This window comes from Eublepharis macularius, chromosome 8 (genome assembly GCF_028583425.1).
Source record: "Eublepharis macularius isolate TG4126 chromosome 8, MPM_Emac_v1.0, whole genome shotgun sequence".
NCBI classification, from domain to species: Eukaryota; Metazoa; Chordata; class Lepidosauria; order Squamata; family Eublepharidae; genus Eublepharis; species Eublepharis macularius.
In genome coordinates, this window is record NC_072797.1 from 110,448,343 (window position 1) to 110,463,962 (window position 15,620).

General features: G+C 43.0%; 1 protein-coding gene across 2 annotated transcripts in view; it reads left to right on the top strand.

The window, feature by feature from the left end:
• The window catches only part of CCDC171 (coiled-coil domain containing 171), a 249,297-nt gene that overhangs the window by 5,888 nt on the left and 227,789 nt on the right, over window positions 1–15,620 (top strand). For both annotated transcript variants that reach the window (XM_054986128.1, XM_054986129.1), the window contains exons 2-4: window positions 2,804–2,930; window positions 9,015–9,189; window positions 11,420–11,610. In XM_054986128.1, the coding sequence (XP_054842103.1) occupies window positions 2,804–2,930; window positions 9,015–9,189; window positions 11,420–11,610 (493 nt within the window). The remainder of the gene's footprint in view (window positions 1–2,803; window positions 2,931–9,014; window positions 9,190–11,419; window positions 11,611–15,620) is intronic.

The following is a 15,620-nucleotide window of genomic DNA, read 5'->3' on the forward strand; positions in this document are numbered from 1 at the left end:
CTGCAGCAGCAGCAGCAGCCACACTATTGCTGATAATATAGAAACTGTATCCATATGGAAACAGACGACCACTTGTTGAAAAGACTCTTTGAGTTGGCTTTCACTCCATGGAATGCTGGCCCTGCTGGTTAAGCTACTGTGATGGATGGACTTGCTCCAGCTCTGCATCGCCTGAGAGACAGCCAATGGGAGTGGGTGGAATGGTGGGCTAATCAGAGTTAGAGTCCATTGGAGGGAAAAGAGGGCTTTAGAGAGACTGAAGGGGAGAAGAGTTTGAGATGCTGCTAAGAGAGGCAGCAGAAAGTTAGCTGGCTGTTAATCTGTTCTTTTATTTTGAAACCTTTCCTGTTTACTCCCAGTATGTGTTTTAGTTTAAAATCTGTTTCACTCCTATGTTCCTTCTTATAAATAAAAGTTTATTTTTGTTTGGTTTCACCTTGGCTGGCCTGATGTTGTTAGCTGAAGTGAAAATAAGACATGCACACACACAAACACTCTAGTCACATGGAAAGAGCCTATTGCATTAAATAGTGGCAGCATATATTGAGGGAAAGTAACCTCTGAGTCCCCTTTTCTCTAGTAGCCTTTGGCTGTAGCTGGGTGAGAAGAGGCAAACACAGGGAATTGGCTGTCTCTCTGGTGGAGCCTCCGGAAGAGCAGAGAGGGCTGCATTAAAGCAGCCTGATTGATTGGCATGCCGAGCCTGATCTGGCCCCAGAACCAGTTATCTGCTCCCTAGTGCTTCTACCAAAACATGGTCAAAATTATTGCTTGGTGTCATTTGTAAAGAAAGGAAGCATTGAGTGTGAATATTACATAAATAGTATTGTATTTCTTATATGCTTGAGAATACCTTGAGGTATTTCAGAAAGCGCACTTGTTCTTCACCTTTTTTGATTAATGAAATTCATGCATGTGAAATGTACTGCTAAGTGCTGTCAGCTTTGTAAGAAATACCTGTGATGGAGCTGAGTTGTTCTGCTCTTTGGGCTTATGCTTGCATAATTTAGTGCCTCCCCTAGATTGCAGAAGTTGTCTGTCCCTCCCTTACAATAGTCTTTTGTTTGTACTTGGACTTTTGTTATCCATTCTTGAATTTAATAATACTAGGTAGAACTACTAGAATTTAATAATACTAGGTAGAACTACTTTCTTCCCTCAACCTATAAGGGCGAGTACATGTATAAAAAGTAAGATGCCTTCTAAATTCCATTTAATTTTTGCATTTTCTAATTTGGGGGGAATCTTTGCCATGCTGAAACCTCCTTTTCTGTATTTCCTTTTCCATATTTCCTTTAAATTCATATCATTCTAATGATATCTTCCTCTTCCAGTTTCTTTTTTGTTTAATTAATCTTGTTTAAGAACAGGGCTTTTTTCTGGGAAAAGAGGTGGTGGAACTCAGTGGGTTGCCCTTGGAGAAAATGGTCATATGTCTGGTGGCCCCCGCCCCCTGATCTCCAGACAGAGGGGAGTTGAGATTACCCTCTGCACTGCTCCAGCGGCACGGAGGGCAATCTAAGCTCTCCTCTGTCTGAAGATCAGGGGGTGGGGGCCACCAGACATGTGACCATTTTCAAGAGGTTCCGGAACTCCCTTCCACTGCGTTCCTGCTGAAAAAAGCCCTTTTTAAGAATAAAAGCTAAATCAGTTTTATAGTAGTGCAGGTAGGTTGGTAATGTTGCATGCTTTGGGCTATGTGCATGTTTCAGGGTGGTTGGGTCAAGGGTGATAGTGATGCCAATTACTTCCTGGCTTTTAAAATCTCAATGAGTACACTGTATGCGGATGCTAACATTCAAATATAGTCATTCATACTGAATCAGTGGTGTAGCGGATAGATTTGAATTTAGAAGGATAAGAACATGGTGCAGATGCTTACACATTCGTGAAGGTCATTGGGTGGTCTTGGCCCAGCCTCTTTTTCTTTCCCAGTCTAACCCTAATTCATAAATTTGTCTGGATATATAATGGAGTGATTCACTGGCCTGACCTCATTCAAGAAAGGAATAAATCCTAATAAATTGCGGATTAATGTTGTGAATGTCCAGCTATTCACATAGGTCAGTGAATATTAACGCTTGCCTAAATAGGATACCAGCATTTACTTTTGTGTATCAGATATTTCTCCATTTTCCATTTTGTTTCTGGCTATTTACGAAATTGGTCTGTAAATGATGACATTTGTTCAGTTTTTGGATACAAACTGTAATCTATACATCTTGACTTTGAGGCTTGATTTTCAAAGTAGGGAAATATTTATATTCCAATCCAGTTGAAAAGTTGGAACAATTTTGATTTTTCTAGTCAAGGATGTGAAAACTTAAATTTTATTCAGTGTCACTGCTAAAAAAGTAGAAGTAGAAAAAGCATGACAGAAGCCTTGAAAGGAAAGATAGGGCAATAGAGATTTTATGGATAATTGCAATTTAAAATAAATGTGGCAGACTATTAAATGTGATTGCAGCTTTCTCAGTTTCATTAATTGCTACAAATTAACCATATTTCTTTGGGAGATGATGTGGGAGTTACCTTTGAGTAAAATAGTAAAGAGTCCAGTAGCACCTTTAAGACCAACTAACTTTATTGATGCATCTGACGAAGAGAACTGTGGTTCTCAAAAGCTTATGCTACAGTAAAGTTGGTTAGACTTACTTAAAGGTGCTACTGGACTCTACTATTTTGCTGCTACAGACTAACACGGCTAATTCCTCTGGAACTTTGAGTAAGTATACTTATTAAGGCTAAATCCTGTAGTTCAGAGCTGATATAACATTGTGATAATGCTTGTATTTTGAAGCAGGCAGGGTAGAAAGACATCTGTGCATAACAGCAGAGAACCAGACATGGATACTAAGGATGATTTGAGAAGAAAACTCCATCAAGCCAAGAAAGAAAAATTGGATTTAATTGCTGAACATAATGAAGAGGTAAGTGCTTCATCTTTGTGAAAAACTTTTTATATAATGTCTTACTGTATGACTTGGCAATGCCACAGCTCTGTGTATCTGCTGCTCCCTGTGCACATCAAGGAACGCTTGTGAGGATCAGTAAGAACTCCAGTATTGGCTTGTTTAATGAAAATGCAGGTACATTGATTACACTTTATAAAATCAGTTATTAACTAAATGTGAAGTTCTGTTTCAGGCAACTGGTGTTAAGCTCACTGATTAGGCTCCCACAGCACGAAAGTGAAAGTCCTTAAACACACTTACAGTGCAATCCTAAACCAAGTTACTCCAGTCTAAGACCATTGATTTCAATGGGTTTAGACTGGAATAAATCTGCATAGGATTGCACTGTTAGTTCCCCCCCCCCAATGATGTTCTGGAGGACTTATGAGCTTGTGCACTGTGTTGTGCTTTTTTGCTTGGTCTTAATACCAAGTACTGCATGGCTTTCATTTTCGGATTTTGCTGTGGATCAGTATGGCTGATTTTTTTTTCTTGTATACTTTGGGTATGCCAGAACTTAGCTGTTAAAGAGCAGGGCACTTCAACTGGAGGTAAAAAAAAACTTGGGAAGCTCCATTAGTCATACCACCACAAAGTGGTATCATGTTTTTTGTCAGCTGAACTCCGATAGTGTCAGGTGAAGAACTACTTCCCCCCCTTGCTGTTGGCCTATAGAAGGCTTATGCATTCTGTTTGGCCTCAGAAACACATTTTGATCAGATATTGGCTGTTACGTTTTTATCTGGATGGCTTCCATTTTTTGCTTCTTGTTCCTAGCATGCCACTCTCCCTGTGCCCACTGAAGACAACAAAGTGTCTCTCCCTGTGCCCACTGAAGACAACAAAGTGTTCTCTACACAGAACGCTGGCATTTCAGTCATGGACTGCAGGCATCTAGCTGTGAGTGTCTGTTGGAGAAAGGATAAAAGGTGTGGCTGAGAGAGACAAAGGAATGATCTTTACACTTGCTACTGTAAAATGAGCTAGTAACTGAGGGGAAGATTTACATTTTAAAACAAATCTAGTTCCCCCAAATTATAGGAGGCAGTGTGGGTTCCCTCAGCTGTGTGCTGCTCTCTGTAGGCTAGCCTGGTCAGGATTCCTCAGGAGTAGGGCCACTGGCTGAGTTGAAGAGGCTTGGAGCAGCAGGGAGCTTGGAGCTGGAGCACAGGGCTTGTGCCTAGTGGGCTGGTTGATCCAACAATGCAGCTCTCTTAGGTCTCAGTCTAAATAGACAGAGTTAGTCAGACTTGACTGCATCTGCTGGCAGGTGTTGGAGCTCAGGAGGCTGCACTGTGCTCTGTTCAGGATTCTGTGAGGAAGCGTCACACTCAGTGCCTGGTTCTAAGGTTGCAGGGAAATGGTCTGCTGTCAAGCTTGCACCCTGTCAGCCTGAGCCATTCGCCGTCACTGTTACTGCAGCGTGGAAGAGGGTTCTGAGGGGACTATAGGCCCAGGTTCGTGTCCTGCCTGGTGGGGTCTTAGTGGTGATTTCTGAGGCACATGACAAGGACTTACTTGCAGACTGGCAGGAGAGTCTCTGGTGTGGCTGCAACGTGGTCATTCAAGGTCTTGCTTGCAGGTTCTGGCAGGGTGGTTTCTGGTGTTGTTGGGGCATGGTCAGCCAGTGTCTCTGCAACATCGGGCTGTTGCCGGTCCTCCTGGTTCCTCAAGCTTGTCTTCTGAGCACTCCAGGTCAGAGGGAGCCATGACACCACCCCTTGCCCCATGACTGCACCTCCCAATGGCCACAGGCTCTGGGTTTCATGGCTCTAGTGGCAGTGGAAGCACTGGAGGATGTTGGTCACATGGATGTCAAAGGGCTTTTTCTGTGAACGTTCCTTAAGCCCACATCCTTTCCTGTCTATGTGGTACTGGACCTCACCCCTGTACTAGCAGGGTCTGCGCAACCTCGTATTATTCTTCTCCTTCTACCTGGATGGGTGGTGATTGTCAGGGAGATGGAATTGCAGTGGGCCTGGGGGATCCCAGATCAGAAGGCAGCAGTAAAACACTAGCTGGACCTATGTTGATGGAGGTAGCTGCAGTTGAAAAGCTACTGGGTTTGATGTAGTGGTTAAGAGCGACAGGACACTAATCTGGAGAATCAGGTTTGATTCCCCACTCCTCCACTTGAAGCCAGGTGGGTGACCTTGGGTCAGTCACAGCTCTCTCAGAGCTCTCTCAGCCTCACCTACCTCACAGGATGATTCTTGTGGGGATAATAATAACATACGTTGTAAACCACTCTGAGTGGGTGTTAAGTTCTCCTGAAGGGAGGTATATAAATCGAATGTTGTTGTTATTATTATTATTTATTGGGTTGGCCACTTGATGGAAGGATCCCAGACATCTTGGATGGATGATTCATTCTGAGGTGTTGGGTTGACAACCATACCTGGTCCCCCACATTCAAGAGCTTCCAGGTTACCGTTTCTGATACACTTGGTCCTTGTACACCTGTTGGGCCAGGTCCAGCTGTTATTGGAGATCAGTATGCACCACCCTTAGTTCTTGTACCCTCTGGTTAGCTGTGGGGATGGCTGATGGCTATGTTAGGGCTATGTCAGGTTTTGGACCTGGCCCCTGTGCCAGCAGGATCTGTGCGATCTCATATTATTTTTCTCCCTCTACCTGGATGGGAAGAAGCAGAGAAGGGGGAGTGCTTGGAGGGCATGTGGAGGGTGTTGCTGTAAGCAAATTTGGCCAGCAAGAGGCACTCCGCCCAGTTGTCCTCCTGGAAATTGATGAAACAGAGCGGGTCCTGTTCTAGAATGGCATTGATCCATTCTGTTTACTCATCAGTCTGTGGGTGATGGGCTGTGACTAACTGGAGGTGGACAGCCAGTGATGTGAACAAGGCCTTCCAGAACTATGAGGTACGTTGCAACCCCCAGTCCAAAATCAGGTGCTTTAAGAGCTCTTTTAGGCAAATAACATATTGGAGGAAGACTTAAGCTTGCGGATGGCATTTCCTGCCAGGCCACGAAGTGGGCTATCTTGGTAAGGTGGTGCATCCTTTGGATGGTAGTAGCTCAGTGAAGTTCATTGACAGGTGTTCCATGGCTGGGGCAAGGTAGGCAAGGGGTTATAGTAATTGCTTAGGCTTGCAGGGACGATCCTTGGCTTGGCAATAGGTTGCACAAGTCACTGCATACTGGTACATATCTGCATGGAAGCAGGACAACCAGAATTCCCAAAATACTGTATGCTGAGTCTTGAACCTCCAAAGTGATTGGCTGGTTTGGTGTCATGGCACAGATGTATAATCACTGTGCAAAGCTCCCCAGGAGGGATGTAGAGCTTGTTGTGGTACCTCACCAGGCCCTGATCCTCTGAAAAGCCCTGTGGGGCCTTCAGGAGAGTGGCTTATAAGGCCTGGGGTCATTCTAGTGCTTGGGGGTCTCATTGCTGTAAGTCTTGAATCCTCTCAGCAACGATCCCCTCCCGAGGGTTGGCAAAGTTGGAGCACTGAGGACTTTGTTTTCTTGGGGTGTGATGTGTATTCTGGCTTCCAAGACAGTGCATTGGCCCTCAGGTTCTGAGAGCTGGGGATGTATGTCACCTTGAAGCAGAACCAAAAGAAGAATACATACTACCAAATTTATCATTGGATAAGTTTGTGCACAGTTTACAGGTATTCCAGATTCTAGTGGTCTGTCCAGCTTTCAGTGGGTTGTTGTGTTTCTTCCAGGTAGTTCTGCCACGTCTCGAAGGCCACTTTCATGTCCAGCAGTTGTTTGTCCCAGATGGTATTGTTTGGTTCTGTAGAATTAGGTCTCCAGAAGTGATAGGTTCAGGGCCACAGGCATGCTCGTAGAATGTGCTGTTGCAGTAACGCTGCTCCTACCGCAACATTGGAAGCATCCATTTCCTCCACAAATGGCAGGCTTGGGCTCGGGATGTGCTAGGGCTGGGTCTTTAGCAATCAGATGTTTCAGTTGTTGGAACACCCATTGAGCATCAGTGTCCCAAGCAAACAGGATTCATCCTCAGAGCAGCTGGGTCAGGGGGAAGACCAATGTGGAGAAGTTCAGGATGGACAGGTGGTAGTAATTCGCACATCCTAGGAACCATTGCAACTTCTTTATGTTTTTTGGGGTGCACGAATCCATCATTGCTTTCACTTTCTGGGGATCCCTCAGAAGTCCCTGCAGGGTGATAATGTGCCCCAGGAATTCTACCTTGGTCAAGATGAAGGTATACTTTTCAAGTTGGTGTAGATATGCTGTCTCTTCAGGACGGATCAGACGTGAGCAGTGTGGAGGTCAGAGTTCCTCGAGTAAATTACGATGTCCAGGTATATTATCATGTTCTAGTCGATCAGTGTTAACCAAATAGACAGTTTCCTAATTATTTGGGAGACTTAGCTTAAGGAGACAAGCAAGAAGGGGTAACTGGGATTCTCAGCCTATGTTTATGGGGATTATTCCCTTATAGAACTCTCAAATAAGCCAGACAGATGTTCAACAGGAAAGGTTTTTTATTAAAGATAAATAAAAGGGCAAACATACAGAAAATTACACACAGAACACATACAAGGGTAACTTAAGAGTAAGAGTGGGAGGGTAATAATGATCAGTCTTGAAGGTTCATAAAGGTGGCAACAAAACAACCAATGTTTCACGAGGAGAAGAAAAGAAGCCCAAACGGATTTGGGGGAGTGTGGATGGATCCAGAACACACGCACACACTTACTAGTGACTAGGGAGTCTAGTTATAGGGCAAAATGCTCCTTGGGGCAAGCTGATGTCTTCAGCCCCCAAAGAATAACTTAATAGGTTGTCTGGAGGTTGGACAATAAGTTGGGGGAGGTTTGATAGTTTCTATCTGAGGTAGACTATAGGTGAAAAAGGTACTTGATGACACTTTAAGTACCAGATGGGAAAAGCTATTATGTTTGCTGAATAGTTTGATTAGGGTAAGTGGGTGCGGGAAAGTGAGATCAGACGTTGACAAGATAAGGCAGGAACTTCGTGGGAGACTTCATTGTCCTAAGTTATGTCTCTCTCTCCGAGGCATGAAGGGTGTCAGTCAATCAGCCACTCTGACTCACACTGTTAATTTTCCAGACTCTCACTTGTCCTGTGCTTGCACTGTGCCAGGACAGATGGAAACTGGCATCCCATTTGAACTTCTCAGAGAGGCTTACTGGGCATCTCCTTGGTGGAGAAGCAGATAGAAGCACCTGTGGGACTACCTGCTGTTAAAACTGTCCTCCTAATGCAGTAACTTGAATGCTGAAGAGGCTCACTTGAACCCTAAGCCTCACGTGGGCATCGACCAGATCTTGCTTCTGTGTGGCTAGTTCTACTGTCCTGTGCTCTGTCAGGCTGGACTTATAGGTGCACAAAGTGGCAGGTTCTGGGAGCTGGAGCTTGGAGCACAGGGCTAGTGCCTAGTGAACTGGTTGAACCAACAATGCAGCTTTCTCAGGTCTCAATCTAAATAAGCTGAGAGCTAGTCAGGCAGTTGTTGGAGCTTAGGGGGCTGTACTGTGCTCTGGCCAGGATCCTGTGATGAAGTATCACACTCAGTGCCTTGTTCTAAGTCTGCAGAAAAGTGGCACACTGCCAGCCTTGCAGTTCACATCCTTTGCTGCCTGTCTGCCTGGACCATCCACCATTGCTGTTCCTGCAGTGTGGGAAAGGGTTCTGAGGGACTATGGGCCCGGTTTCATGTCCTGCCTGGTGGAGGCTTAGTGGTCTGGGTCATATGGCAGGAACTCTCTTGCAGACTCTGGCAGGTTGGTCTCTGGTGCTGCTGGGGCATGGTCGGTCGGTGCCTCTATAGCATCAGGCTCTCCCTGATCCCACTGGTATTTCTGGTTCTCTGGTCCTGGTTCCTCAGACTTGTCGTCTGAGTACTCCGGGTCAGAGTCACTGGCTTGGTCCAAGGGCTGGTCAGAGGCATCATGACAAGTTGGAAAAAAAGCTGGTCACGCCCTTATTTTTTTTTGATGTCATACCTTGGGGAAAAATTTTGGTTGTGTATTTAGTAAATACTGTACCTACGAGCAAAGCTATTTCTTCTAGCTTTATGTGCCAATTCCTTTCACAGCTTTCAAAATGTGTAAGTCAGATTGCCAAGTTGCGAGCTGAAGTTGAGAAAGGCGAGGCTGTTCGACAGAGTCTGGAGTATGAGCTTGCTATTGCAAGAAAAGAAGTTGGATTGGAACGGTATTCTTCAGAAGACAAGTTATGTGAAGCAAACAAACAAATTGAACAGCTTCAAGGTACGTTTTAAAGTCTGCACTAAAACAGTGGTAGAACAGACCTTTTTCAAAGGAGTTGATAGTGTTTTGATCTCCTTTTTCTTTTGATTCTTTTATTTTCCCCTCCTCTTCCGCTTATGAAGTCACACCCAACATAGCCCACTACCCCAGGTCAATACAATGACAGTCTACAGTTGGAAAGCTATACCTTGTTCAGTGCAGTTCAAAGAGACAGCTGTTGCATTTCAGGCCATCTCCTGGTCCCTTCACCCATCTTCACCTTTTACCACCTGCTGTTCTAGCATTTCACTTGATATAACAGATGAAAATCATGTTTTCATTCCCCAGAGTGGGTTTTTTCATAGCTTGCTTTCTCTCACTGCTTGTACTCTTTCATACTTTCCTCAATTTTGTCCTCTCTAAAAGAAGAAATCAAATACAACTTCAAGAAAAACAAACAAACCTGTACATGAAAACAGGAGTGGTGGTGAGATTTCAGTTACCCAACACCTTCAAAATCTGTGTTCGTATTTTTGGAAACTGCAGACTCTTTTGAACCACATGCAACTTTTGATCTGCTTTTCTGACACCCAAGTGCAAAACATCACAAATATAATAAAGGGTAGGGCATTTCTTTCAAAATACTTTTGAATATTGCACACAAAAGGCTTTGCTTGAATTTTACACTCAAGGAAGCTTTGGGTTTCCTGACTCTTACATTGTTATTGTCCTTAGTGATGATGTGTAAAACATTGTTTTGTTGCTTAGGAGCTGCAGCCTTGTTCTTAGTGCAGAATCCTGAGCACGTTGCTTCTCTGGTTTCTCCTAGGTGGTGGCTTAATTAATGCTTTTGCTCTCTAGTTGCTTAGAGACTTCTCCTTTTCTTTCTTTGATTGCCTGGGATTGGTGCTTTAATGTGTGCTTTGTGGTATACTGAGACACACTGTCTGAAGGGATCCCCCGCGGGTTTATGTGGCCTTCATCTGTCTTTACCCTCTTTAGGAATAATTTTGGATTGTGATGTTGGATGTTTATTCTTTGTTTTAATCTCTCCCCTCCCCTTTTTGTTCTTTGTTTTAATCTGTCTTTTTATTACATGTTTTTAAAGAGACTTGCAAGTGAAATGCAAGTCTCTGCATTTGTCAAAGGATTCACTGAACTCGGTAGCAGTAGCAATAGCAGAATGTGGTGAAATGAAGTCGAATGCTGCGTCTCAAAATCGCATCACAGAACGACTTATTTTAAAGATTTATACTCTTCCTTTTGATCAAGTCGATCAACTAAAAAGAATCCACAATTCTTTTAAATGAAAACAGGACAAGGAATATAGTCTATGGCTCCAGGCCTCTCTCCTCGTTTCTGGGGAAACATGTTTCCCAGTTCTGTTGTTTCTCTGCGGTCCTTATGGGGCTACAGTGAGATCAGACATCAGAGGGAAATTGCCCCTTGAAAAAGCATGTTTCCAAGCCACACCATCTGAATCTTCAACTGTATGCGTGGATGTGATCATGATAGCAGCTTTGAATATGTCTCATTCACATTATTTGACTGGGGAAGAATGCAAAAGGATTGTCTACCCTTGTACTTCCTGCTATCAGATTTAGATTGTATGCTCCTCAGAGGCAGGGGTTGTTTACTTGTTTACTTATTTGCTTATGCGATTGTGTAAAGTACCATGTATGTAATCCTTCCTCTCACTCTGCCATCTTTCCATCTTGGACAAAATGTTAATTGTGTTTCATTTCTTCTTATTTTACTTTGAGGATTTCCTCCCCCACCTCACCTGAGTCCTCAAGGCCTGAGCCAACCAGAATCTGCCTGAACTTTGCCTGGTGGAGACTCATCCCTGTTCTTGGTTTAAATAAACAACATTGGGCGGGGGCGGGGGTGGGGGTGGGGGTGGGAGTGCTGCAGGAGGCATGTTTTTTTGCCTGCTGTTCTCCTTGCCATACGGAGATATATATGCTCACTGCTCACAGAGGTCTATGCAACATTTTATCGGAGGCAATTTTTAAAACTTTTTTAAAACCAGTTTGGTGTAGTGGTTAAGAGCGTGGGACTCTAATCTGGAGAGCCGGTGCAAATAAAATGGGAAAGAAATCTTCAGTTCCAGAATATCACCGTTCCTTTGTCACTTTTCTGTTATATAGTTAGATAGAAGAGTACAAAAATAACTTCTGCTGGTTTTAATAATGTGTTCACAGTACTTTTAAGTTCAATGAGCACATCGCCTTGTTTCCCTTCTCAATAGCGACAATTACGGCTTTTCAGCAGAAGTTGAATGAGACGGAGAGAGCCTTTCATATTTCTCAGCAGCACTGGGATGAAAAACAGCAAAGGCTTGTAAATGACATCACCGAAAAAGACCTTATTATCAAGTCCTGCAATAGTGAATATGAATTACTGTTGAAGGAGAGGACTCAACTGGAAAATATTTTGAAGGTATGCCTTTATTCAAGTTGTGCAGGCATGGGGGGGGGGTATGAGAACTATATAGTTTCTTATACATTATTAGTCCCTGTATTTTGATAAATTCAAACAGCCATAAAACAATTAAACAATCAAAACACTTTGATATAAGCTTAACAAAATTGGGAATGTTACTTTCTTTTTCTGGGCAACATTGTTGCTACAGTTCTGCAATCATATCTCAAATGTATTTGGCTGGTTCAGATGTAATACTAAACCCTGGTTTAGCATGGCAGGAACTAGCCTCAGAATCACATTCTGCCTCTGCCTCTTGCATGATTTCCTCTCAGTCCTGTTGTGAGGCAAGGCAATTGTTTGTCATTGCATCTGAACCTGTTAGAATTGCAGAACAGAGTCAAATTGGGATAACAAAGCACAAGTAATAGGTTTCTGGATAGAGTGTAAAAGCATACAGGGGCCTGCCTCAAGGGAAAAGAGGTCACAGCATGGAAATGCTGGAGGAGGGAATGTGTGGGTCTAAGGGATATTCATTTAATTGGTAGCCCATAGTTTGACTGTGCATGTAAATTGAGTGACTGGTTCTTAAAAACATCACCGACAGTGGAAATGCCATTAAAATTAGGGTGATACTGCTGTTGTAAAAACTGATACCACAATTTCGAAGTTGTTTAAGGGATATTCCAGAAGGTATGGTGTGAATCTACTGTTATCGATACATACGATTATTTACCAGAACAAGTCTCTATATCCTGAGTAGATATAAATTACCTGTCAACATCTTCTCCACACTGTGACACTGAGAGATCTCTGTCTTTTGGTGCTACACCTCTGAAGATGCCAGCCACAGCTGCTGGCGAAACGTCAGGAACTACAATGCCAAGACCATGGCGATACAGCCCGGAAAATCCACAACAACCACCAAGTCACTGTAATCTTACAAAACACTCCTCTGCTTAAAATACAGTTTGAAATATTAAAATATTGACAAGGTAGACTTGAAACAACGTGGTTGTTTCCGTCACAGGATTTCTGTTAGATTTACCCAGGAGAGAAACATTCTGACACTTTTCTGCTTTCACATCAGCTTATTGGAGAAAACCATGAACTTTGACACCACAAAGTGTCTTTATGCTCAAGGTCTTTGAAAGACTTTGGCCACAAGGTAAGACAGCTCTGTGCAGTCACCGCAGGCATACCCCACAGAAAAGCCTTTTCTGTAAAAAGGAGGTACCGTGTTGTTTCTGGGCCCTTTTACATGGAACGTAGGGATTTGGTTTACTTAGAGTTTAAAATGTCTAGATCTCATGCTTAATTCACCCATATGGTGAACTGTGCAAACTGGTTGATATTTGTGAAAGAAACTAGACTTATGTGAAGTGGCCCTTGCTGTCGATAAGAAAAACAGGATCTTAATGTCCTGAGAATTTCTGCTCAGTAGGTTTATTTTTGACCTGCAGTGCTTAATTATTTTATTAATAAAAGCTAAACTTTATCCATGTCAAGGACACCTTGGAGCACCAAGAAGAGCAGAAGAGAATGATAGAGTCAGAGATAAGGGAGGTGACAGGAGAAGAATTTAGGTGTCAGGCAGAGCAGTGGGAAGCAGAAAGAAGTGAACTCCACTTTCTATTGCAGGTATTTTTTGTGTTAGTGTGCGTGTGCGTGTGTGTGTGTGTGTGTGTGAGAGAGAGAGAGAGCAGCAGTGAAAAATGTAGCCATCCCTTCAGACTCCCATTGTTGCTAAATAAACATTGGACAGGCATTTAGGGAATTCCCAGAGATGAAAAGAACATCAGTAGGTTGTACAGGTTATTTCATTATTGCAGGGTTGCCACTTTCGGGAAAGTCAGGGAAATGGAAATTGGTCAGGGAAAGTCAGGGAAATTGTGATTAAAATACATTCAAGCAGTGGATTTTTGACCTGCTGCTGCAAGAGCATGATCTGTTCTTGTGGCAACTGGAATAGACGAGTAGCAGAACACAAGTAAAACTTAATGATGCCCTTTCCCAGCTCCACCTTTTTCTCAGCTCCACCCCCAGCAACCAGCCTAATGTGTTTGTGTTGAGCTCTGTCCCTGCATGATTTCCAAGGTCTGCTTGTAGCATTTTCAAAGCAAGGCTAGTTTAAACGTTTAGCAACATACAAACTTTAAACATCTAACTGTTTTCATCCCTACCTGCTAGTACTGCATTTAACTTACATATAAAGATAAGCATGCTTTTGGGTCATGCTTGTGTATGGAATGGACGTTTTGTCTCCTGCTAAACCCAGCACAGAGTCGCAAATGAGTTTTGCCGCTGTTGGATTTCACAGACAACTAGCACTTTCTACTCTGCACCATGCAAAGTAAATTTTGCAAATGTGATTGCTTGTTCCTGCCGGAGTTTACAGAGTACCAGCTCTCTCACCCTCTTTCCTGACTTCTCCCATGCATAAAGGTTGCAAATGAGGGTTGTCTGCTTCTCTAGATTGCAGAAACTCCACCTCCTTTCTTGCTGCTGATCTGCTCATTACCCTTTCTGGAACCAGAAAGTGAAAGTGAAACTTTCCCAGCTTTGAAAAGTTCCTACTTGCCAGAAACAAATCTGCTAACATCTTGGTGTCAGGCAGGTGGTTCTGTGTACGGCTGTATATGAAATCACATTTTGAAGATGGTTTCTAAGAGGACAGTTTTTAATATGCAGTGGCTGGATTTCAAACTTCGTCCTGACTTCATTCCATGGCTATCACCAGTTGCTGGGGACAAATGCAAAGGTTATTGTAAAGTGTGCTACAAAACCTTTGAACTAAGTAATATGGGAATTAGAGCTGTGGAGTCTCATGCACAAGGACCATTACATCAGAAGAACCTGAAAATTTAATCAAGTCAACAGTCCATCGCAATATGTTTAGGTTCAAAGCCAAGTACAAGTTCAGATAGTAAAACCAGAGAGGGTGAAGAGACAGCCCCTACGAAAACTGGAAAACATTATCAAAGTGATGAAAATGGCAAAGAATTACCCACCACACAAACTAGTATGGCTGCCTATGTAATCAAGGACTGTGTCAGGACAGCAGAGTGCCTGTGGGCTTTGCAACTGGTGATGAAGAAGATGTCATTTAACTCTTGTAACAACATCAGTGAGTTGTTCAAGCGAGTGTTCTCAGATAGCCAGATAGCTCAACAGTTTCATCTTGGAAAAACAAAAGCAACGTATGTTGTTGCTTTTGGCTTGGCACCATATTTCTCAGCTCTTTTACTGAAACAGCTGAAACAATGCCAAACATTTGTTATCTGTTTTGATGAAGCTTTGAATAAGGTGGTTCAAAAGGGACAGATGGATTTAGTGGTTCGTTTTCAGGATGATTACTGTCATAAAGTTTCCACACGGTATCTAACCAGTGTTTTTCTTCAGACTGCTACTGCTGAAGGCCTTCTTCAGAAATTTCAAGAAGGTATGTCTTCTTTATCAGTTGCAAAATTATTACAAGTATCTATGGATGGGCCAAATGTAAATCGCCTTTTTCCGAGAAAACTAAAAGAAGAAATTAAAACCAACCTTGACTGTAAAGAAGAAGGAAAAGAATTGATTGACTTTGGAACTTGTAGCCTTCATGTTGTACATGGGTCTTTTAAAACAGGATTGCAAGCCGTGAAATGGGACCTGAATTCAGTCTTGCACAACATGTATTATCTGTTCAAAGATTCCCCAGCTAGGAGGGCATCATGCACTGCTATGACTGGAAGCACACTATTTCCCCTGAAGCTTTGCTCCACTAGGTGGTTGGAGAATGTTAAGTGCCTTGATAGAGCTATAACTGTTTTTGACAACATCAAGAAGTATGTGGAAGAAGCAAAACTCCCCCACAGTAAACCTGCCATTTGTATAAAAGCTGCAATGCAATATCCACTCATGAAGTGCAAAATGGTTTTCATGAAAACGATTGCTGGAGATTGTGAGCCATTTCTACAAAGGTTTCAAAACCAAAAAATCTTGGCACCTTTTTTGTATGAAGAACTTTGTAAGCTAATCAAGAAGCT